The 24785-nt window shown below is 32.6% G+C and overlaps 1 protein-coding gene across 4 annotated transcripts in view; it reads left to right on the forward strand.

The window, feature by feature from the left end:
- The window catches only part of LOC114326188 (telomerase-binding protein EST1A-like), a 412813-nt gene that overhangs the window by 63237 nt on the left and 324791 nt on the right, over positions 1-24785 (forward strand). For 3 of the 4 annotated variants that reach the window (XM_028274455.2, XM_050648853.1, XM_050648856.1), the window contains 8 exons: positions 1021-1047; positions 1241-1470; positions 3537-3738; positions 6898-7210; positions 9179-9356; positions 12566-12809; positions 12867-12945; positions 17107-17217. In XM_028274455.2, coding sequence (XP_028130256.2) covers positions 1021-1047; positions 1241-1470; positions 3537-3738; positions 6898-7210; positions 9179-9356; positions 12566-12809; positions 12867-12945; positions 17107-17217 — 1384 coding nt within the window. The remainder of the gene's footprint in view (positions 1-1020; positions 1048-1240; positions 1471-3536; positions 3739-6897; positions 7211-9178; positions 9357-12565; positions 12810-12866; positions 12946-17106; positions 17218-24785) is intronic. The other variant, XM_050648854.1, reaches the window with a different exon arrangement.

Here is a 24785-nt window from a genome sequence, read left to right on the forward strand (position 1 = left end):
ATTTTAAATGATTATTTTTCACAATGGAGTGAGTGTTGTTACATCATTTCTTATTTTAACTAGCTGTACATCATAGTCTTTAAATATGACAGGTTAATTTTTCAACTTCCTGTGGAACTGTCACTTCTGTCATGTCATCGTTCAGGAGTCTCCATCTATTTCATTGTCACTTGCTGCCATACTGTCACTATGTGAACAAGTCAAACCATAACTCAGATGTTACCTGGGGCGTATTAGTGAAATATTTCTAACATCCATGTTTAAGTTAGCATTTTTAACCGATGTTTCCTTGATGGATCACTTGTAAAGGGCTTTGACCCACATATACCTTTTATAAAGGATTTTATTGCTTTTTTTGTACCAGTTAGTTTAATAACGATAAAAAATAGACTGAGAATAGTAAAATCAATGAAAGAAAGTCAGTACAAGTAACATTTACCACCCGCCCGGAAATCTGCCCTCCACTCACACTTAACAATACATACATCCCCGTCAGCACCGAAGTGAAATATCTTTGATTGCATATCGACCAAAGGATAACATGGAATAAACACATCCAAATAAAACGCAGACAGTTGGATCTCAAGTTTAGACAAATGTACTGGCTCCTTGGTATTACATTCAAATTGTTATCAAATAACAAACTACTATTATACAAAACCATATTGAAACGAATTTGGACGTTTCTCAGAGTATCCAGTTTGGCTTTTATTTCTTCAAATGTTGTCCCATTTTAAGTGCAGGTACTTAATTACTGAACATTTTCCATTTTTCTTTCCAAAAGAAATAAAAAAATCGCCTTCTTTAGCCGACTATTACAACCAAACAAATTGTTTTTGCCCAAAATATAATATTTTCCATTCGTTAAATGACAGATGTCACAATTTCATGCAGCGCCATCTATCGTAGGTTAGACTAAAGTCAAACCATCCTCATATCACCAAGAAATATATAAAATGTCATTATTTATTCTGACCAGAAACATTTAAGACATTCCATTACATATTCATTTATTTGTAGGCGAAATAGGAGAAGAAGCAAAAACAGGTGAGTCAAATGTTTGAGTTTTTTTGGCAATCTAACAATTATGATCTGTCGTCTAATCCTAATTTTGTATTAAATCATTAATTGTTCTTCTCGCGATATACAATCCATTTAATATTATGATCTTTCACCTATTTTTGACCAATTTTTTTAGTTTTGAACAGTAGAAGGATCCTCCTATTTTATTATTTTTCAGAAGTCGCGTTCGTGACGGCAGCACCTCCCAAACTCGGAACACGAATCGTACCAGACAGAACTCAACTACGAGCATAGACAGTACCTACGATAGCTTCAAAGTACCTCGAGATCCATACCCTGGTTCGTCAAGGAGAAGTTCCCGGGATACTAGGGACACGAGTTACGACAGGTACCACAGCAGTTCGAGGAATGCCAGTCGGGATAGTAGTTGGGATCGTCACCCTCAAAGTAAGTATTCGTTTTTTTCTATCTAATCAGCCTTAAATATCCATCCTTGGACATAAGTCTCCTCTTCCTTCTTCCAGCCTCTCTATCTTTCATCATTTTGCATCCATTTTGATCCGGCGTGTTTCTCAGGTCATCTGACCATTGCATTTGTGGCCTTCCCTTTTTCAGTTTGTGGTTCCACGGTCTCCAATGTATAATCATCTTAGTCCATCTTCCATCCTTCTGCCGTAGGGTATGTCCGGCGAACTTCCATTTAAGCTTTGCTAGTTGGGTTGAGACATCTTTCACTTTTGTTTTGTTACAGATCCATTCGTTTCTTTTCGGTTTTCATGGTTAAGGGCATAGGCGCAAAATGTCGCCTGTAAGAATTTTCAATGCGTTTTAAATGTATTAATTTTTTTCGAATCCTTACAAAAGTAATATAATATATTAAAAGAAAAGAAAAGATGGTTCAGATTTGATAACAGTACTACAGAGCCTCTACTATGTGCTTATACATATTTCGGAATAGCCGTTTCCTCATCGGAGCACCTGGGTAGAGGCACTAAACTGAAATCAAATCCTTTCATTCTTTCCGGGTAATTATCAAAATAATTACCAAATATGCTACTAGCACCATCTATGAATCAAAAGTCTAATAAGTCAGGAAATAAAATTCGAAATTATTTATCCTCTGAGCTTTTTAAGTTGGAAAAATAAAGTATAACAGAGTGGCGAAATACTCGACAAGGGAAATCTAAATTGCATTTCACGTCCTGTCATTCACCGTGATAATAATTTTAGCGAACTATTTCCTTTAATATCCACCAAAGGTGAATAAAGTATAAATTAAAAGAAAAGAAAAGATGGTTCAGATTTGATTACAGTACAGAGCCTTTATTATGTGCTTATACGTAATTCGGAATAGCCGTTTCACGGTGAATGACAGGAGACGTGAAATGCAATTTAGATTTCCCTTGTCGAGTATTTCGCCACTCTGTTATGCTTTATTTTTCCAAAGCTCAGAGGATAAATAATTTCGAATTTTATTTCCTGACTTATTAGACTTTTGATTCATAGATGGTGCTAGTAGCATCTTTGGTAATTATTTTGATAATTACCCGGAAAGGATGAAAGGATTTGATTTCAGTTCAGTGCCTCTACCCAGGTGCTCCGATGAGGAAATGGTTATTCCGAAATACGTATAAGCACATAGTAGAGTACTGTTATCAAATCTGAACCATCTTTATTTTTTTTTAGTTTATATTTTATCCACCTTTGGTGCATATTAAAGGAAATAGTTCGCTAAAATTATTATCACGGTGAATGACAGGACGTGAAATGCAATTTAGATTTCCCTTGTCGAGTATTTCGCCACTCTGTTATGCTTTATTTTTCCAACTTAAAAAGCTCAGAGGATAAATAATTTAGAATTTTATTTTCTGACTTATTAGACGTCTAATAAATACTCTTGAAAAATTTAAACGCAGAATGAAAGATTACATTATTAGTGAGGGCCGAAAGTCCCTGAAAACTTCTATAATGTTTATTTTAATAAGTTACAGGGGTGAAAATAAAAGAGAAAATTTAGTGTGATTTTTAATTGCAAATAGGTATGTCATTCAAAAGAAACTTTTTATTTATTCTAAGGTACTTTCGGCCCTCGGTAATAACGTAATCTTTCATTCTGCGTTTAAATTTTTCAAAAATACTTATTAGTTTTCTCAGGATTCGAAAAAAATGAATACATTTAAAACACGTTAAAAATTTTGACAGGCGACATTTTGCGCATTTCCCCTTAATTCTCAGCATTTATCTTTCCATGGATCTTCCTGTATTTGCTATTTTTTCCATATTTTCTTATGTGAACGTTCAGGTCTGAGCCATGTATCAGGATAGGGAGTATACATTGATTGAAGACTCTTGTTTTTAGGTATTGGGGATATTTAACATTATACTGAATTACTGTTGTTTTGTAATGTTTATTATAAACTATATTCATGGATAAATCTCGGAAATATAAATTGTTGAATCGTCACACAATCATCGGAAAGACTCTTTAACTTTATATTCTTGATTTGTTCTAGGCAAAGGATCTATCAGTGGCAATTGGCGTGAAGACATGGAAAGAAGTAGAAAAAATAGCGACAAAGAAGGCAAACCTACCATGGAAGATATAAAAAATGTCGATGCGAATACCAAAAAAGCTGGAGTGATAGTGCTACCTTCCCAAAAGCAGGAAGTCAATCCAAATGCAGCACCTACCCTTAGTATTGAAGACCATCCAAGGTAAGTTAGAGTTGATTACTAACACACTCAAATGAAAATATGCTCTTATTTATTTAGGTTTTGAGTTGAATTTGGCAACTCAAGCGAGTAAGTTTTGCAGCTTGGGATGCCTGATTTTGAATTAGTTTAATGTCATCTGTCATATACAGTATGAAATCGTGACTGCTCAATTGTCTAGAGTGATAATTGTTCTATAGCAGTATTTATTCATTTTGAGAACCCAAGTTCTGTGTTCTACTTTCCTACAAACAGAAATACCCCAAGAACAAACTGGACTTACCAAAGGTAGAGGTACTCGAGAGCACCTTCTGAACATCAGACAAACAATTGAAAAATTTAATGAAATGAATATCCCTCTATATATTTGTTTTATAGATTATGGCAAAGCGTTCGATAGGGTCAAATGGCAACACTTATGGCCGATACTAAAAGAAGTAGGCGTACCACAACACTTAATTTCGCTTATAAGTGAACTATATGAACACACTACTGGAACAGTCAAAGTGCTCGACACACTCAAACGAATTCCAACCAGAACAAGGTGTCAGACATGGATGTATACTGTCTCCACAAATATTTAATATATATGGGGAGCATATTATGAGAAGAGCACTTAAAATATGGGAAAAGTGCATCTTAATAAATGGCCGAAATAGAAGCAACCTACGGTTTACAGATGACACAGCCCTTCCTGCAAATAGTCAAAAAGAGTTAAGGATCTCATAGGACTGGTTTAAAGCGAAAGTCAAAATGTCACATATCTCGTCAAAATGTTACATGGTGCGTCATCCACATGTCACATCTAACGTCAAAATGTCACACGTCATGTCAATGACGTCATGTCAAAACGTTAAAATGACATCTAGAATTCCTACTTTATGTTGGTTTGAAATGTTTTTCATAACTACACTAACACTTTTTACACTAACATGTAGTTAGGGTCAATGGTGCAACATATTCTGGTGTAAAATGTATTAGAATACATACTTCACATTTTACTCTAATTTGAAATTTTCTCAATGTACAGGTTGTTGAAACAATAAACGTATGTACACAAATGCTTTGTTTCCGAGATACAGGGTGTTGATATTTTTATTTCAAACTGCCAATTTTTTTATTGCTCTAATACCGGTTAAGATATGAAAATTACATTTGGTGGGTTTCAAGAGGTAGTTAAACACAGAATAAAATGATAAAGGTACTTTGTGCAAGAGAACTGAAATTAGACTTGAGAGTTAGGCTGGCAAGGTGTTATATTTTCTCGACTCTGCTTTACGGGATAGAAGCATGGACACTTAACGCATCGACTACTAAAAAGTTGGAAGCATTTGAACTGTGGGTGTATAGAAGAATCCTGAAGATATCATGGACCGAGCATATAACAAACAACGAAGTCATGAGAAGAGTCAACAAAAGACTGGAAATATTGGAAACCATCAAGACACGAAAGCTGCAGTACCTGGGGCATGTTATGCGTAATGAGAGATACAACATACTTCAGTTGATTATACAGGGGAAAATCCAGGGCAAGAGAAGTGTAGGAAGTAGACGAATCTCGTGGTTGCGTAACTTGAGTGAATGGTACGGATGCACATCAACCGAACTATTCAGAGCAGCAGAATCTAAGATCAGAATAGCCATGATGATTGCCAACCTCCGTCGCGGAGATGGCACATGAAGAAGAAGAGGTAGTTATTGCGCATTTTTTGGTAAACAAATAACAATTTTATATTCATAATTGGCGCGCCTACGGGAAATGGTATGAATTTTTTTATAGAAAAAAATATTGCGCCACTGAGATATTTCAAATTAAATATTATTTTTGTATTCCACGTTTAATTTATGAAAAAGGACCCTTCTATTTTTTTCCTATAGTGCACCGTTTTTATGCGAAAAAATAAAACATCGTCGAGCGTGTTTTTCATTTCTTAATACATTATCAAGAACTCTCCAATATGATAATACCAAAGTAGAACAATAACAGAAAATATTACTAAAAATATTTCAACTAGGTGCAAAGCTACAACAAATGTTCAAAATTACCCCCTTTAAAGGTGACAGAATAATTTTATATTCACCATTGGCGCCCGTACAGGTAATGGCCTGAATGAAAAATGTTAAAAAAAACAGTACGTCAATGAGAAACGTCAAATTAAAAATCATTTTTGAATTCCTCGTTCAATTTACAACAAAAAATCATTCTTGTCTTTTTTTATATGCGGCGCCGTTTTTATACAAAAAAATAAAACATCTTAACGCTTACAGATTATTATACATAGAAACATATACATAGAAACATATTATACATACAAATTATTATACATATTATACATAGAAACTTATTTCAAATACTTTGTAAACGTTAAGATATTTTATTTTATTTTATTTACGACAAAAACGATTTTTTGTCGTAAATTGAACGAGGAATTCACAAATGATTTTTAATTTGACATATCTCAGTGGCATACTATTTTTTTCTTTAAATAATTCGGGCCGTTACCGGTACGCGCGCCAATGTTGAATATAAAATTACTGTGTCACCTTTAAAGGAGGTAATTTTGAGCATTTGTTGTAGCCTTGCACATAGTTAAAATCTTTTTAGAAATATTTTCTGTTATTGTTATAGTTTGGCATTATTATATTGGAGAGTTCTTGATAATATATTACGAAATGAAAAATACGCGCGAAGATGTTTTATTTTTTTTGCATAAAAACGGTGCACCATATGAAAAAAAGACAAGAAAGGTTCTTTATCATAAATTAAACGTGGAATACAAAAATAATTTTTAATTTGAAATATCTAAGTGGCGTACTATTTTTTTCTTTAAAAAAATTCAGACCATTACCCGTAGGCGCGCCAATGATGAATATAAAATTGTTATTTGTTTGCCAAAAAATGCGCAATAACTACCTCTTGAAACTCACCAAATTTAATTTTCATAGCTTAAAAGGTCTTAGAGCAATAAAAAAATTCGCAGTTTGAAAAAAAATTCAACACCCCTTATCTTGGAAACGAAGCATTTGCGGACATACGTTTATAGAGCAAACTGTCATTATTTTTTGATGTATATTTTCATGTAAACCCCTAAAGTTTTTCATACTTATTTACTAACACCCTGTATAAGTATATCTTTATGACAACCATAATCTACTTTTCAGGTATCCTGAAGCACGAAAATCTCCAGGTCAACAAAAAAGCCTCTACGATCCCAACAATCCCACAAAACCGATCCTAGTAAAATCCTCCAGTGTCAGAGTCAGCGTACCCGGATTTTCCGACAATGCAGAATCATCTCCACCACAAATGTACACTACAGATCAATTCGGAAACCTGAGGCCTCCGTGGTATGACGAAAACACGGAATCGTTCAAGACTTGCCACTATCCTGACCTGTTGAGGGACATCAAAAGGGCTGACAACGAACTGCAGTACGTCGTTGATAAGGGACTGCTTTTAATGCACTGGGACCAGGTGAGTGTAGATCTAAAACCCTTAGACCTGTCATAATTTTTGTAATACACAACTCCAAGAAATTAACGCACCACTTTAAAAATGAGTCTTTTTTAATGTCTCGAATTTTCTGAACCTGTTGTCCGATTTAAGTGATTTTTTAACATTTTATAATCCCAAATCATGATTTACAAAGTTTATACATTGTAAATTATGATTCGGGAGTGCTCCTAGTAGCATTTAACGTGTCTTGGTTTGTTTATGTCTACTGCATCTTTATTGTAAATTTAGTATAGGACAATTTACAGAGGAGAAAAATACAACTTTTTACGACTCAAAATGGAAGGGAAAGTGGAAGGAAGAACAGGTCCAGGAAGAAGAAAATGCTCCTGGCTAAAGAACGTAAGAGACTGGACAGGCATGGACACACATTCGATACTAAGATCCGCAATATAGAGAGCAATTTGCTGTAGTTATAGCCAACCTTGTTTGTTTGTTTTTTCTTTAGATTGTAATTTTTTATTGAATCATAAACATAAAGTACATAGGACAAGGTTATGCATGGAAGAGCACTGTTTTGTCGAAATGTTCCATGACCATTTTGCATAAATGTGGCCGAATTTCGTTGATGTAGCATTGAATTTCCTCCGTCAATGCACGGAAGGTTGTAGGCTTGTTGACATAGACTTTTTACTTCAAATAACCCCATAAAAAGAAATCCTCTTCTTCTTCTTTTTGTATAGACATGACTCTGTCTGTTTTTTCAATGTGCCTCTAGTAAGTTGTCGTTCCATCGTTTTCGTGGTCTTCTCACTGATAGATCGTCTTCCTATTGGGGAACCGTCTCTCGCTGTTCTGACTACCCTATTTGTTGTCATTCGGCTTATGTGGTCATTCCATTCTATTCTTATGTTTCTTACCCAGTTATTAATGTTATCCACACCGTCGATTTTTCGAAGGGTTTTCATCTCCGCTGTTTCGAGCAATCTTTTTGTCCTTTCTGTGTCGGGTCTTGTTTCTGCCGCGTATGTCATTATTGATCTGATGGCTGTTTTGTAAATTCTGCCTTTCATTTCTTTTCCGATATTTTCATTTCTGCATATTGTGTCATTCAGGCAACCTGCGGCTCTGTTTGCTCTATTCACTTGATCTTCCACTTCTGTTTCGAGCTTTCTGTAGCTAGGTAGTGTGATAGAGATATTTAAACTAGATACTTAAACTCCATTACTTGTTCTATTATCTGACACTCCAGCTCCAATTTACATCTTATTGGATTTGCGGTTATAACCATGCATTTTGTCTTTTTTGAGAAATTAACAAGTTAAATTTTCTGGCGGTTATGTTAAATTGGTGCAGCATACGTTGTAAATCATCTTCACTTTGAGAGATTAGTATTGCATCGTCTGCATAGCAGATTATTTTAAGTTGCCTTTCTCCCATTTGGTACCCTTTTTTAGTTCTTACTTTTTTTATTATTTCATCCATGATCAGGTTGAACAATAAAGGACTCGAGGAATCCCCCTGTCTTATCCCATTGCCGGCTTCAATAGGGTCAGTTAGTTCATCTTCCACTCCTACTTTTATTGTGTTGTTCTGGTAGGAAAGAAATCCAATGGTGTTAAATCACACGATTTAGTGGGCCAATTCTGATCACCGAAACGACAGAGTACACGACCAGGAGCAATGTCTTACGCAGTAACTGACTTATTCCAGAGGCTGTATGGCATGTGACACCGTCTTGTTGAAACCACATGTTGTCTACATCAATATCATCATTTTTCAAACAAAGATAGACAGTTAGATTTGGTTTTGATTCAGAGCACATCATAGGCTGTTCTGAGAATTCCAAAAAGATGAAACTTACGTAAACATATGATGGTGATCTCTGAAACGAAATTAAATCTTAATCTTCTGTAACAATCTTATCGGACTCCTCACGTTCCCTTGTACATTATGAGAGTTTATTTAACTTTATGTGTGTGTTTTCAGGTGGACAAATTGCGAAGTTTCATGAAGGAAGCACTGGAATACCTCATCTGCAAAGCCATTAAGTTCTGTCAAACTGAAAAGGTCGAGCAACATTTTTGGAATATTCTTTATCACAACATTATCGAAGTTACTAGGAAAGCAATCAAAAACGATCCCGACAATAAGGAAAAATATAAAGGTAAGTCAAAATAACTCTTTGCCAACAAGTTTTTTTTGTTCTCCAAAATTCTTGTTGGTCAGTGACAACGTCCACTTACATACGTTAGGCATCCACAAAAATTCGCCGCTCTCTCTCTCTCTAACATATTAATTTCCCTATCTCTGTATTCCTACAAACTTTGGTACACTACACTACTATCTCCTGACTGCGTTACTAGATTCTCCTAGTCCTGGAATAAGATTATGAGATTAAGATTTTTATCAGAATCAGAAGATGAATTAATATTAAATAATATCCAATATTGAACTGGGTCAAGATTGTGTAATATCGACTAACATTTACCTTGATTGTTTATTTAAATATTGAGTGTCGAATCCTTAAGCCACGGCCGCTGAATAAGCACCCGTGTATTTGTAACAATAACACACTTTGATTATTGAAAATAATATAATTAAAAGATCAGAATAAACTTGGTGTTCGTCGAGTGAAGATGTTTTATTATCCCTTAACTACTTAACATTGAAAAGAACCCTTAGCCACCACCTTAGTTACCAGTTATATCAGAACTTATTCAACATCCTGACCTTTAAGTTTTAATTTTCCATATTAACTACTATATTTATTGAGAATATTCTACAATTTTAATTAGATACGGGTCATATTTGACGTTTCAATGTCTCAAAATCGAATTGAACAAATTATTATAAAAATATAAGAAGAATTTTTGCTGTTTCCAATTAACAAAACAAAATAAATTGTTTAGTGGGTAAGTTGTAAATTAATAAAAACAAAAATAAAGTATTTTTAATTAATAGTGTGGTTTGTTCCCTCTAAATATGGCAGTTATATATAGAAATGCCACAAAAATAGTTTCAGAATTGTAATTATTTTCCAATTGACTAAAAGCAATATGACCAAATAGGCCCACTGATGCCATATGTATTCCACACCCACTGACGTCATAAGCTACGTACACTGACGTCACAAACCCCGTCTACATGTATGGGGTCAACCCTCTCCACAGCACACTCCCACCTAGCAATGCACGTTCCGTGTTAACGAGTGAAACGACGATTGTCGCATCAGCCAGTGATAGGGAGCGTAACTATATGTCATATGACGGTAAATTCAAAAGACCTGTAAAATTAACTGGGATTGAGAACTCATTTTAATGTAAAGGATAATCAATATAACCTTAAAATAACAAAATCCTTATCCTATATGATAATATTTATATCGTTGATTGATATGTATTTATCAATCAATAGACAAGGCGAAGACGGCGGGTTCGTTAGAAAAAATATTCCAATGAGATTTTTTGCATAATCACATTCGTGAGACATCGCAGAATAAGGTGTAAGAAGTCGCCCACATGAAAAGTGGTCCAAATTTTTTTTAATCAAATTACAAAAATCAATATTTTTGGCCCGTACAAATTTTTGTTGGGGTTTTTGGACCATTCTGGACAAAAAAAGGTCTCTTGTAATTTTTCTCTAGTTGATCGTTTTCGAGTTATAAACAATTTAAAATGGTAAAAAACGAAAAATGGCGATTTTCAAGGCTTAATAAATTGGTTAAAAGTTATTACTTAATCCTGATAATTTGGTATATTATGTACATATGAAAAAAGAAGAAGAAGAAGATACATAATGGAAAATGTGGTGAGCAACTTGGACAGTCCATAGCGGCCAGCTTTTGAACTGAGTAGAGAGCTGTAGAAGAGTTTGCTATGGAACTCTAAGCACCTCATTGCCTTCCTTATGTGTGAACAGAAAACAAAAAAAGTTGTGACTGGCTAAATGACACCCAAGTCTATGCCATAAAAAAAAGTTATTACATATTATGAAAGTCAGAAAGTGACTAAATCAAAGTTTAAAGCCCCCCTACAAGATCCTGAAAAAATTTGTGTCATTATTTTATTACTAAGCTGTCATTTTTAAGTAATAATAATGAGCGCCTGCACGTATTAGGCGGCCGTCTATAATGAGTGCGAGAGACATGCCATTCCGGCAGTCTTACTCGCACTCACATTTACAGCCGCATCAATACGATCTTACGGCTTATTGTTAATAATTAAAAATAACAGCTTAGTAATAAATTAATGACACAAATTTCTTCAGGATCATGTAGGGGGTCTTTAAACTTTGATTTAGTCACTTTCTGACTTTCATAATAATAATTTTTAACCGAGTCATGAAGTCTTAAAATTTTTAAATTGCTTATAACTCGAAAACCATAAAATTTAGAGAAAAATTACAAGAGACCTTTTTTGTCCAGAATGGTCTAAAAAACCTAAAAAAAATTTGTCCGGGTCAAAAATAATAGTTTTTGCAATTTGATTTAAAAAAATTGTTAAAAAATTTGGACCACTTTTCGCGTGGGCGAGTTTTTGAACCTTATTCTGAGGTGTATTACGAACGAACCCGCCGTTTTCGCATTGTCTAGAACGTTTATAATTCGTATACTATTTAGATTTTCTTGTGTTATTTTGAGGTTATATTTATTTTCCATTACATTAAAATGCCAAAGTGGTTAAAAAATTAAAGAATAAAACATAGAATACAATCTTTATTTATAAAAATGTTTATATGTATGTTCATAAAATATGTTTGTTATCAATTATCAATGTAAAACTTAACACACAACTACCTTATTACTCATATATTTACACAATAATATTATTTATTCATCAGTTTAAACCACAGCATAATTGTATAAATTTGGAATAAAACACAACTGCTGTAATTCACTTTACACTTTTTGTTGCTGGATGCACTATTTAAACGCTATTTATGAAAAAATAAAACAAATAAATATGGCGTCGTATTTTTCTTAAGGAAATGAAAACTGACAAAGAAAGTGACAGAACGAGCTGAACGAACGACGTCCAGAAACCTGCAGAAATAAGACTAGCAGTGCCATCCCGTGGAAGGGCGCAAACTAACAAACGTGCGTTGACCTTGAATATCCCTGTTACATTGCTAGGTGGGGTGTGCTATGACCCTCTCTCTAAATTTGTTGATGTGATTCCGGCGCTTTTAACGCTTTGATATGTGACTGACTTAACATGTCAAGGGCATTGGAGAAGCATGAAGACAGTTGAAGAAAAAACGTCGACTACATTTTGTGGGCGGGGCTTGCACCGTAAGTGGGCGTGTCACGTCAGAGTGGAGTGGGGGACCTAATTGTGATTTACCAAAAATTTACTAACCTAATTTTTTTTGTAGGTTTTTTACTATATCTAATAGACGAAGGTACCAAATATTTCGAGAAGCTTCTTTCTGTTCTCGAGGAAACATTCGATTTCAAACTCAACAACTTCTTGAAAGACAACAATATGGCGTCCCACAAAGGTCTAGGTCTTGTGGGCATGGCTCTGATATCCGCCCAGAAATTGTTTCTGTTCTTGGGAGACCTGGGAAGGTATAGAGAAGAGGTGAACGAGACTTCAAACTATGGAAAATGTAGACAGTAAGTTGTTTGTGTCAAATTATTAATTGACGTGTGTTAATTCTTATTTTTTTATAGGTGGTATATCAAATCTCACGAGATCAATCCAAAGAACGGCAAACCTTACAATCAACTGGCTATATTGGCCGTTTATGCTGTAAGTATATTGTTACATGTGATACTTTTTTAATAAGACTTTTTTTAGTAAACACCTAAGGTGTGTTCATACCTTCATACCACTGAAATCTGGTGATAATTGACCAATTACCAATTCTTCTTGAACAAAGTGAAAAAATAGTATATCAAAGTGTGTAAATAATTTATTTCTTTAGCTGAGCACTTTCGACATAAACTTCATCATCCGAGCTAATGCTTCAATAAAAAAGGAATCTTGTAAGAAAAAGAAGTACAAAACTCTTTTTTATTTACGTCAATTAGTAAAAAGTACTACTACTTGAGGCGTATGCATGAGCATCTTGAAAATATTAATCTGCATTACAATATGCAATGTATGCTTTTGTTTGATTTGTCCTCTGTACAACCCCAAACAGGAAAAACGGCCACATAAACGTTACAGCACAAAAAACTTTTTTCTACGACCGTTTAATAATATGCTCATTATTCACTATTTTTGAATAGATAATAACACCTATTACTGTACCCGCAATAGTTCATTACTCACGGGCTGAAGTTACTTACGGGTCATTACTCACGCGTTGAAGTTAGATTCAAGTGGTGTATGGCACTTTTAATATACTTATTATTAGCAAATAAAATTACTTAAACTTGTTTATTTAATAAAATAATCATTCTAATTTATATCAACAATTAACTTCGAAAAATATTTAAAGGAATTTTAACTGTAACAATAGATCAGTATATTTTTTACGTTTAAATTTCAACATTTGACATTTTAAGATTGACGTTATAAAAAGATTTAGATTTTTATTGGGAGCAAAAGTTATTTTTCATGTAGTCGCCTTAAAATCTGTCTTATTTTTAAAAGCCACCGCCATTATATACCATGACACTAATGACATTTCTATGATTTTAACAGTGTTGCCATAATTATACAGTATGTCCCTGTAAGTTGTATCCATATGGAAAACTTTTTTATTATTAATTTTACGAAAAAAAGTTATTCTTCATAAAAAGCTCTGCATGGTCCAAAACCTAGGATTTAACCATCAAATATCAAATTTTTTGAATATTATACGAGGTATGTCAAAAAGTTTGAATTTCACTCAAGAGTAAAGTAGCTTTATTTTTCACAATATTGAAAATTGCTATTATGAAAAGTTGTTTGGAATTCAAAACTACATTCTAGTATGCAATTACATCCTTCTAATTGAAACATTTTTTTTTGAAAAATTATGGATAACATTATTTTCAGTTATTTCAATTCAGATAACTCTTTTATTATTAATTTTACGAAAAAAGTGATTGTTAATAAAAAGTTCTGCATGGTCTAAAACCTATAATATAACCATCTTATGTCAAATTATATCAATTTTATACGAGGTATGTCAAAAAATATGAATTTTGCTCAAGAGTAAATACGTTTATTTTTCACAATATCGAAAATTGTTATTATGAAAAGTTATTTAGAATTAAAAACTATGTTTCAGTATGTAATTATATCCTTCTAATTGAAATATTCTGAACTATAAAGGTACTTTACTTTTGATCTAAATTTATCTTTTTTGACATACCTCGTATAAAATTGATAAAATTTGATATAAGATAGTTGTATTTTAGGTTTTAGACCATCCAGAACTTTTTATTAAGAATCACTTTTTTTCGTAAAATTAATAATAAAAGAGTTATCTGAATTGAAATAACGGAAAATAATGTTAGTTATCTCTAATTCTTCAAAAAAATTTTTTTTTTTCAATTAGAAGGATGTAATTGCATACTAGAATATAGTCTTTAATTCCAAACAACTTTTCATAATAGTAATGTTCAATATTGTGAAAAATAAAGCTACTTTACTCTTGCGTGAAATTCAAACTTTTTGACATACCTCGTATAATATTCAAAAAAATTGATATTTGATGGTTAAATCCTAGGTTTTGGACCATGCAGAGCTTTTTATAAAGAACAACTTTTTTTCGTAAAATTAATAATAAGAAAGTTTTCCATATGGATACAACTTACAGGGACATACTGCATAAAATATGTTTTCTTATGAAAAATAAAATCTTTCGATTTTAAATAATGTTAGTAGTTGATAATTATATTTTTTACTAATTAAAATAAAAAAGGTCGTAGAAAAAGTATAGTATTCTACTCGAATGTAATGGCTATTACTCACTCTGATGAATTACGACACTCGCCTACGGCTTGTGTCGCAAACTTCATCATCGTGAGTAATAGCCATTACATGCTCGTTGAATAATATACTATTATCATTTTATAATATTTTCAAGATGTCCCCGCATATGCCTCAAGTAGTGGTACTTTTTACTAATTGACGTAAGTAAAAAAAAGAGTTTTGTACTTCTTTTTCTTACAATATTCCTTTTTTTTATTGTAGCATTAGCTCGGATGGTGACGTTTATGTCGAAAGCGCCCAGATAAAGAAATACATTATTTACACACTTTGATATATATTTTTTCACTTCCTTCACTCATTCAAGTGTGTATAAATTTATCAGTCTTTCAACAATTCTTCTTTGACTTAATATTACTAAATGATACTTATATTCTAAGTACTTATTAACCCTATGGTGTCATCTTATTTTCTCTAATAACTATGCACTATAGCTAATACCCAACTAAGCACTATGCTCTGCTTTTACCCTAGTTAACAATTTACACCCAAATTAACTCAAAATTGTTTTTTTTTCATTTGGGTCTTCTTTTTAATCCAATATTATCGATGAGCTGGATGGCCTCGATGTTTTCATGACAATGGAGCCGCTATTCATGACCAGCTGCCATCTTCTTGATAACCTTATCTACATCTTCCGTCTCAAAGTACTCGTGGAGGTGGATATTTCTGATATACCAAAGAGCATCAACAATATTCCTTAAGAGGCTACAGTAGCGATCAACAGGTAGCAACAAACGCGTTCCAAGATTGTGGCTCTAATTTTGAATATTTTGTCGAGATATTTGGCACACATATTCGTAATATAATAAAGAATGGCGGTACAGAGCCCAATTTCAGAAATATGTTAGTACGTGGAAATTACTCTATAACTAAATAAAATATTGAAAAAAGGAGCCTGTACCGCCATTAAGAAGAACAAAAAAATACACTTTCTTCAAATAAACTTTTTTATCCCATGCCTAGATTTTGTGTAATCTTGGAACTACTAAAATTTTATATTTCTAACAAGAAATCGAACATGTTATGACTAAATAACTAATTAGGCAACATAGAGAAATTATCACTGTCATTTTGACAAACCTGCGTCAGATTTTCTCTAATCTGTTCTGTCATCTTTATCGATATCTGTTCAGTGCAGTAGTGTGTTAATTTAAGAATTCGTTTTTGTTGTTTCATAGGAAAGTAGTGTTTATTGATAGTTAATTTATTATATATTTGTTGTTGTTGTATAAGTTGTTGGCCTCTTTGAAAGAATAGATTGTTGTTAATTGTGAGTTTTATTTATATGTAGGTAGGTAAGTATATTTTACGTAAAAATATTTCGAATTCTAATGCAAGTATATAAAGCTTTAGGGGGATTTTTTATTCTAAAAATATTATCAATAGTTTAACAAAATGGAAAAAGTAAATCAAACGAAAAATAAAGTGAAACCTTCCAAGAAAAAGTCCATAAAAAACCGTGCCAAAATTATGCGAAAATCGAAATTTTTTTCGCTTCAAAACAAAAAATGATTATTTATTATTGCTTTATTATTAGATATTTCATGCAAATACCGTTCTAAATACCTATCTTAATATACAATTTTCACCCATTTTGGTTTATTTGTATAAATATCTATTTATTAATAATAAAATCGTTTTCTATTACTTCCATTTAGCGCGACTATGATATTGTCAAAATATTAATCTTAGATAATGTCAAAGATTACCACTGTTGCCAAAGTTTATGATACTATCTCCCGAAGTTATATTTTGTTGCTACCTGTTGATCGCTACTGTTTACTCTTAATACTTTGTTATGAAATCTCTGGATGATCTGGTTATTACTTAAATTAGCGCAGCGCCATAGTTGGCAATCATACATTTGTTTGTATAGCAGTTGTTTGTTATATATGGATAATACTGAGTTTCTTTTTTTTAATTCCAATCTTTCTACATTTAATTTCAACGAATTGTTGTTAATTATGTGTATTTTCATTTCAGAGAAGAAAATTAGATGCTGTATATTACTACATGAGAAGTCTGATGTCTTCAAATCCTGCACCTTCTGCTAGAGAAAACCTCATATCATTATTCGAAGAAAATAGGAAAAAGGTAATAGATAAACCCTTATAATTTATTTGTTTGCAATTGGCAGCTCATTAACTTGTTATAAATGAGCATTGTTATAAATGAGCATTTTTCCAAAAGTAGATAAGTGCGGCCAAAATTATACATACTACTACTACTCCGGTCAACTTACGCATCCGAGGCTACAAAAATTACCATCAAGCTGAAAATTGGCAGGATTGTTCAAAATACCATCATAAATGAAATCTGAAAAGTCTTCGTAACTCCGACCCGTGCTAAAAATTTTACGCGGGGTCAAAGGTTACCAAATATGGTTTTTAGCGATTTTCAGCGAAACGGTAAGTTTTATCGTAAAATTAGTTCTAACAAAAAATGTACATCAGATAATTATCTATAAAAAATGCCTTATTACTTTTTTTCCTGAGAGCCACCGTTTTTGAGATATAACGATTCAAAAAGTGGTAATCGTCATAATATGCGCACACGTTTCCACACCACCTTTGAGGTAGTGTACTTAGCGCGTTTTTTTAACGTGGTTTCCCCAGTAGACCTATTCCACGGATCTGTTATGATTCTGTTTAATTTAAAGCTATTTAAAAATTGATATTGGCAAGGGTTAAAAATAATAAAAGTTATATAAAGCGGTATAAATTAAAAAAAGGTGAATCTATCAAACTGGTTCATAATTTTCTAATACTTCTGCTTCCCTTGTTCTTCTTCTCATTGTTCTTCTTCCTCTTCTTCATCTTATAGTTCTTCTTCTTCTCCTTCTTCTTCTTGTTCTTCTTCTTCTTCTTGTTTATCCTGGGTGAAAGTAAATTGTCCCAATAATGACACATCGCATAGCTCCTCGATAGAATCAAATGAATCCTCAATTGTTGGTGATTCAACATTGGAACACGACCGGTTTTGACAATTAGCGCATGCTACCGAACAAAACAGTCCAACTTCTTTGCAACCACATATAGCGCTACATCCCTTTTTACAGTCGCAACAAATTGTGTTCAGGAGTTTTTCCGGCGCAGGGGGGAGTAAAGTTTGAATTGGTTCTAATGAACTGTCGACTAATTTCCATCCCCAATCTTTTGGATCTAGCTGATAACCAAGCCACACTTGAACTTGGTAATAAACCCGAAAAAGATGTTGATGAGCAGCCGCTGAGGTTGGAGGAAGACAAGATAGCTGCACTTGTTTTTTGTTTCGAGTACTTTTAAAAAAACATGCATATCGAAACTTAATCTAAGCACGTAGTTTTCTTAGGCGCTCCATACATAGAGAGAAGAAAGCTAATTTCGTTGGAAATAACTTCTTGTGGAGTTGAATTAGTTTTTTTTTAAAAACTTCAGCACATTCAAGTAAATCTTGTTTTTCAAACATTTTAAAAACAGTCGTTTTACCCCTCCTGAAAAATGAAGATGTCGTATCACAGCCAGTTATTGCGTGTAAAAATAGTATATGATTTTGACATTTTGCAAAAGTAGATAAACTTTTCGATGAATATATTTCCGATTGGTGTTGAGCTTTTCCAGGTTTTCAAAAAAAAAAGATAGTTTTTTCGATTGGAGTTCTACCAGTGACTAATACGAGCAAGTCTACATCTTCACGTACAACAATAGTTGTATTTGTTAAATTGAATTGCTCTATGGCTGTTTCAATTATCATTACGTCAGCATCATTATTAGCTTGTTTTACCGATATATTTTCAGCAATAAACTTATCTTTGAGCATTGAAATGAACCGAGATTTGTTGTGAGTATTTGCAAGAAATTTCTGTTGAGTGGTAGATCCTGTCATAGATTGATCAAATAAAATATTAGAAGATGAAGATGTTGCTGAAGTTCTACGACGTTGTTCTGCAGCTTTAATATTTCTCGTAAAATCATTATAGCCATCAAATACGACAGTTACTCTGGGACCAAAATGACGCCGTACATACTGAACGTATTTATCTAAGATAACGTTGAATGTTTCTTCGCTATCCCACACAATGCGATTTCGCCACCCAGGAAGATTACGGTGTAATTTGCATAGGTATTTATTAGTACTTAGCAATAAACATTTTGCCTAGAAAGTTGTCTTTCATTATTACGTTCAAACCCTTCTGAGAAAAGAATAGGTAGAGTGATTAGATTAGCCGACGAACGTGTTTATTCCGACAAAACCCATCTTTACAAATTGAACTAAGGCGCATAAATAAAAATAATTATTATAAGTTAATACTTTGTCATATCAATTTACTATTTTTGTTAGGATTTAGCTGTAAAATTCAAATAATTCTTATTATTTTCGCGTTACATTCACTTATACAGCGTATACATTGCATCCCTCGGTAGACCGCAAGCCGTATAGTAGAAACATTATCATATTTATAATCTTATATTATTATGTGTAATATAAGTTAAATTGACCGATAGAATATTATGTTTACTTGTATTACAGCTTCAGTGATGTATATACCTGGTGTACTAATACATATATTATGACGATTAGAAGTCTTTCAACTCTTTGAATCGTTGTATCTCAAAAACAGTGGCTCTTAGGAAAAAACTATTAAGATATTTTTATAGATAATTATCTAACCTACATTTTTTGTTAGAGCTAATTTTACGATAAAACTTACCGTTTCGCTGAAAATCGCTAAAAACCATATTTGGTGACTTTGACCCCGCGTAAATTTTTTAGCACGGGTCGGATTTATGAGGACTTTTTAGATTTCATTTATGATGGTATTTTGAACAATCCTGCCAATTTTCAGCTTGATGATAATTATTGTAGCCTCACTCCTATTTTTGAGTCTAAGTAGACCGGTCTATACGATAGTATCAATCTTTGTTGAAATGTTTCTATTGTTATTATTTTTCGAGGAGTCCACCCAAAAGTACAAGGTATTTAGGATAACCTCTCTCTAGTCGTTTTCTCATTACTGAGTGTCATGATTGCCTAACATAAGAGCAACTATCTCTTTCCATCAGCCTCTATTCTGGGCTGCTCTCATGGACTGAGAGAATGTCTTGGCCACTGGCTTTCTGTACTTGTTCTGTCCATCGAGCAGATGGGCGACCTCTGCGTATACGACCTTCAACATTTCCCGAAATTATGAGTACCTCAAGATTATCATTACTTCGTTTTGCAATATGTCATAGAAACTTTAAGACAAACTTCAAGACAAAGAGTTGAGTTCTTGGAGGATTGTGTGATTTGTTCCGTGCTCTATCCATGAAATTCAAAGCATTCTGCTTCAGCACCACATCTCGAAGACGTCAATTCTTTTCCTATCGTCCGATTCGGTCCGATTCGACAAGGAACGATCTTTCCAAGGTTTGAGGTATTTTTGTCTGCGATATAGATATCGCTATTTGAAAGTCTTGATTTAGAAAATCTATCTATTATAGAAAATATAGTTGTAATAATATTGTAGAAAATATAGTTGCTTGGCTTCGCATTGCAACTGAATAAAAATGGTATACATTTTTATTTTATATTAGTATTACTCCTATAGAGTAACTAGGTCCATTTTCTGTTGGAACTTTACCAAGCTGTACACGGGGTTGTGAATTGCAACATTTTAGAATTCCCTCTTGTCTTCAATGCAGCATCCATCTGGCTTGCAATTTTTAGAAGCCACGGAGGTGTACCAGGAAAATGGTTCAAAAACTTTTTCAATCTTTTAAAAATATTTTATAAATATTTTTATTAGGTTGAAAAACTTAGACTTTCATTTAGCAGATGCCGCTACGCGCCTACTACCTTCACGTCAGTTGCAATGGGGGGACTAATAAATGTCGAAAATTTTTACCTGGAGTAGAGATAGCAGCCTATGCATTCTCTGAAGAGCCTCTAACAAGAGGTGAAATCGTCGATATAGTCGGTTCGCTAAACTCAGACGCAAATGGCTAATGATTTTTGTACGTAACTTTTTTGTTTTTTGCCAATTTTGACAAAATTTGCAAAATTACTAAATATTTAATAATTATTAACTATTTAGTAATGATTTTTTTGGCAATTTTATCAAATTGCCAAAATTACTAGCTTAAATCACTAGCCAGTTGAGTCTGAGTTTGGCGAACAGACTATAAGAGTGGTGACCGCGCTCTATAACTTAAGTAAAAATTAAGACAGTTTTGGCTTCGCACTGCAACTGAATAACAATGGTATACATTTTTATAGTTGTAATGATTTAGATTTGATTTTAAATTTAACATTGAAAGCAATCTAGATCTAGATCTTGAATATGCTGAGCTTCTGTTCGTATTTCTGGTTGAGGGCTATTGGTCGATGTATGGTATGGTATGAGGTTGAAAAATTAGGATAGGGTCTTGCATTATTTGAAGCCATACAAGTAAGAGATACGTTATAAATACTCTGCATTATACAGGGTGTTTCATTGGGAAAATAACATACGTTAACTGTAGAAAGAGGACACTTAGGCGGTCTCAAGAATACCATACTTAATGGGTCTTACTCCATTAATAACAAAGATACTGGGTGTTTTATCTATTTTGCCATTTTCTTATTTGGTTCATAACTTTTTAACCACACTCTATATTTATTTTATATTTGGCACGCAAATATTCTTTAGGGTGTGCAATAAAGTAATTTTGTTCTGAAGCTATTTTCTTGTGGCATTTTTGCAATTAACTAGTTTTGATGGGAAATAAGCCACAATTTTACTAAAAAAATGATTTAATTGACGTTTCGACGCCCAAATCGGGTGTCGTTGTCAAAATACAAAAAATATTAATGAATTAAAAAAAAATGGTGTTGCGTAGTAAAAAAATTCTTCCAATAATTTATTTAATCTGACTCATTTATATCGGCAATTCAGACATATATTATACATTTTAAAGTAAAATTGTAAAAAATATGAAGTAAAGATATTCCGACCCAAAAACAACACCCTGTACATTAAATTTTTTTATAATGGATTTTGCATTTCTAAAGAGGATGAAAAACTAAATTTAATGATATACTTTGAATTTTCGGCAAAATGATTTTTCTGGTAAAATTTTGAATTTGAATTCTGAAATTATGTGAACTAGAGCTTGAAGTAGAAAAAAAATTGAAATATGACTTACAACTTGTTAACCACACTGTATATTTATTTATATTTAACACGCGAATATTATTTAAGGTGTCCAGTCAATTAATTTATTTACAATTATAAAAAATCCAGGGCCGGAAATAAAAATATTGGAAAAATATTCCGACCTAAAAAACACCCTGTATATTAAATTTTTTTAAAATGGATTTTTAATTTGAAAAGTAGATGAAAAACTAAATTTAATGGTATACTTTGAATTTTCGGCAAAATGATTTTTATGGTAAAATTTTGAACTTGAATTCTGAAATTATGTGAATTGCCAAGTTCGAAGTAAAAAAAATTAAAATACGACTTAATCTTAATTTTAATACCATTATTTAATCTAAATTGGTAAGATATTAACATTTTAACTGTTTTGTTTTAATTTTTAGATACTTTGACTACTTTGTTGATTAAAGTGATGTATTTTTATAGACCTTATTATTTATTCATAATTTAAAGATTATTCGCTATAAACTATTTGTCACACATAATAAAAAACACTGAAATGTTAACATTTTACCAATTTAGATTAAATAATAATGTTAAATAATTAAAATTAAGGCGCATTTTAATTTTTTTCTACTTAGAGGTCTCGCAATTCACATAATTTCAGAATTCAAATTTGAAATTTTATCAGAAAAATAATTTTGCCGAAAATTCAAAGTATACCACTAATTTTAGTTTTTCATCCTCTTTTCAAATGCAAAATCCATTTGTTTTAATTTAATGTACATGGTGTTTTTTGGGTAGCAACAGTTTTACAATATTTTTTAATCCGGACCTGGATTTTTTATAATTGTAAATAAATTAATTGATTGGAGAGATTAGAGAATATTCGCGTGGCAAATATAAAATAAATATACAATGTGGTTAACAAAGTTGTAAGTTGTATTTCAATTTTTCTCTACTTAGAACTCTCGCGATTCACATAATTTCAGAATTCAAATTCAAAATTTTACCCAAAAAATCATTTTACCAAAAATTCAAAGTATACCACTAAATTTAGTTTTTCATCCTCTTTTCAAATACAAAATCCATTTTAAAAAAATTTAATGTACAGGGTGTTGTTTTTGGGTCGGAACATTTTTCCAATATTTTTTAATCCGGACCTGGATTTTTTACAATTGTAAATAAATTAATTTATTGTACACCTTAAAGAATATTTGCGTGCCCAATATATAATGAATATACAGTGTGGTTAAAAAGTTATGAACCAAGTAAGAAAATGGGAAAATAGATAAAACACCCAGTATCTTGGGTATTAATGAAGTAAGACCCATTAAGTATGGCATTTTTGAGATCGCCTAAGTGTCCTCTTTCTACAGTTAACCTATGTTACTTTCCCAATGAAACACCCTGTATATAAATACTCGCTACGTTAAGTCCTTTGCGCGCTCTGAGCTCAAGGCCCTTCTGGCATGACTTCATGTTTGATTTTTCTATGTTGTTGAATTCTATTTGCTAAAAAATATCACGTGACACCTTGCACGTCTCTGTAAGTTAAGATGTATGGGCGCTATAGCGCCAGGTCTTTTTGACATGATTCCATGTTTGATTTTGTTGTCGTTGAATTTCATTTGCTAAATTATATCACGTGACAACTTCCAAGTCTTTGTAGTTGAAGCCGTTGAAGTGCTATAAGGCCCTCTTAGCATGATGCCATGTTGTGATTTTATCGATGTTTTTGATGTCCATCTTACACTACCTCCTTTTCAACAATACCCCTTCTTTGCTGCCAATTTCAAACAAATACAATTGCTAAACTTTTATATTAAAAACCCCTTATTGCATTGGTTTAATGAAATTTTTAAAACGGTTGTTTTTTTACATGCTGCATTACAACTACAGTATCATCAGTTATGTGTACGTATTTTTTAAACCTAAATGTTGATGTCTGTAATATTTATGAGGGTTTTTAACACAAGGGAAAATTAGTGTCAAGACGGACGTGTTGTCAATTTTCTAAAAGTAAATTTTGCTGGGAATATTGTCAGGCATCTCTATATCAATCCAAAAACATACAAGGAGAGATAAAAACTGCATTGTGAATGCAGCAATTTTTATATAGGATAAACTTCAATACCTCTAAAGGATAAATGAGGAGGAAGGATACATTATAAACAGAGACTTTTACGGTTTCCAGATATGCAAACATGCCTGGGATAATGAGCACCGAATGCAATAGAAAGATGCATCAATGGCCATGAAACAAATGGAAAACAAAAAGAGAAAAATTAAAGAAGCAGCCCTCATCCTACTAAATAAAGAAAAATGTGTAGCAAACACATCACTAAATAGAATGTAACATAATTTGGTTGCCAATACCGAAAGAAGAAGTCAGCAATTGGGAGGTATTCTTTTTCTCATAGGTATCTTTCAGTGCGTCACAGTTTTTCGATTTCTTTCTAACGCATTAAATTGTATGTGACAGAAAACAAGGCACGTTCGTGATTACAGACATTTATAACATTTATTCTAGTTGTCGATAGATGGCGCTATAATCGAAAAA

This window comes from Diabrotica virgifera, chromosome 4, assembly GCF_917563875.1.
Source record: "Diabrotica virgifera virgifera chromosome 4, PGI_DIABVI_V3a".
Lineage (NCBI taxonomy): Eukaryota > Metazoa > Arthropoda > Insecta > Coleoptera > Chrysomelidae > Diabrotica > Diabrotica virgifera.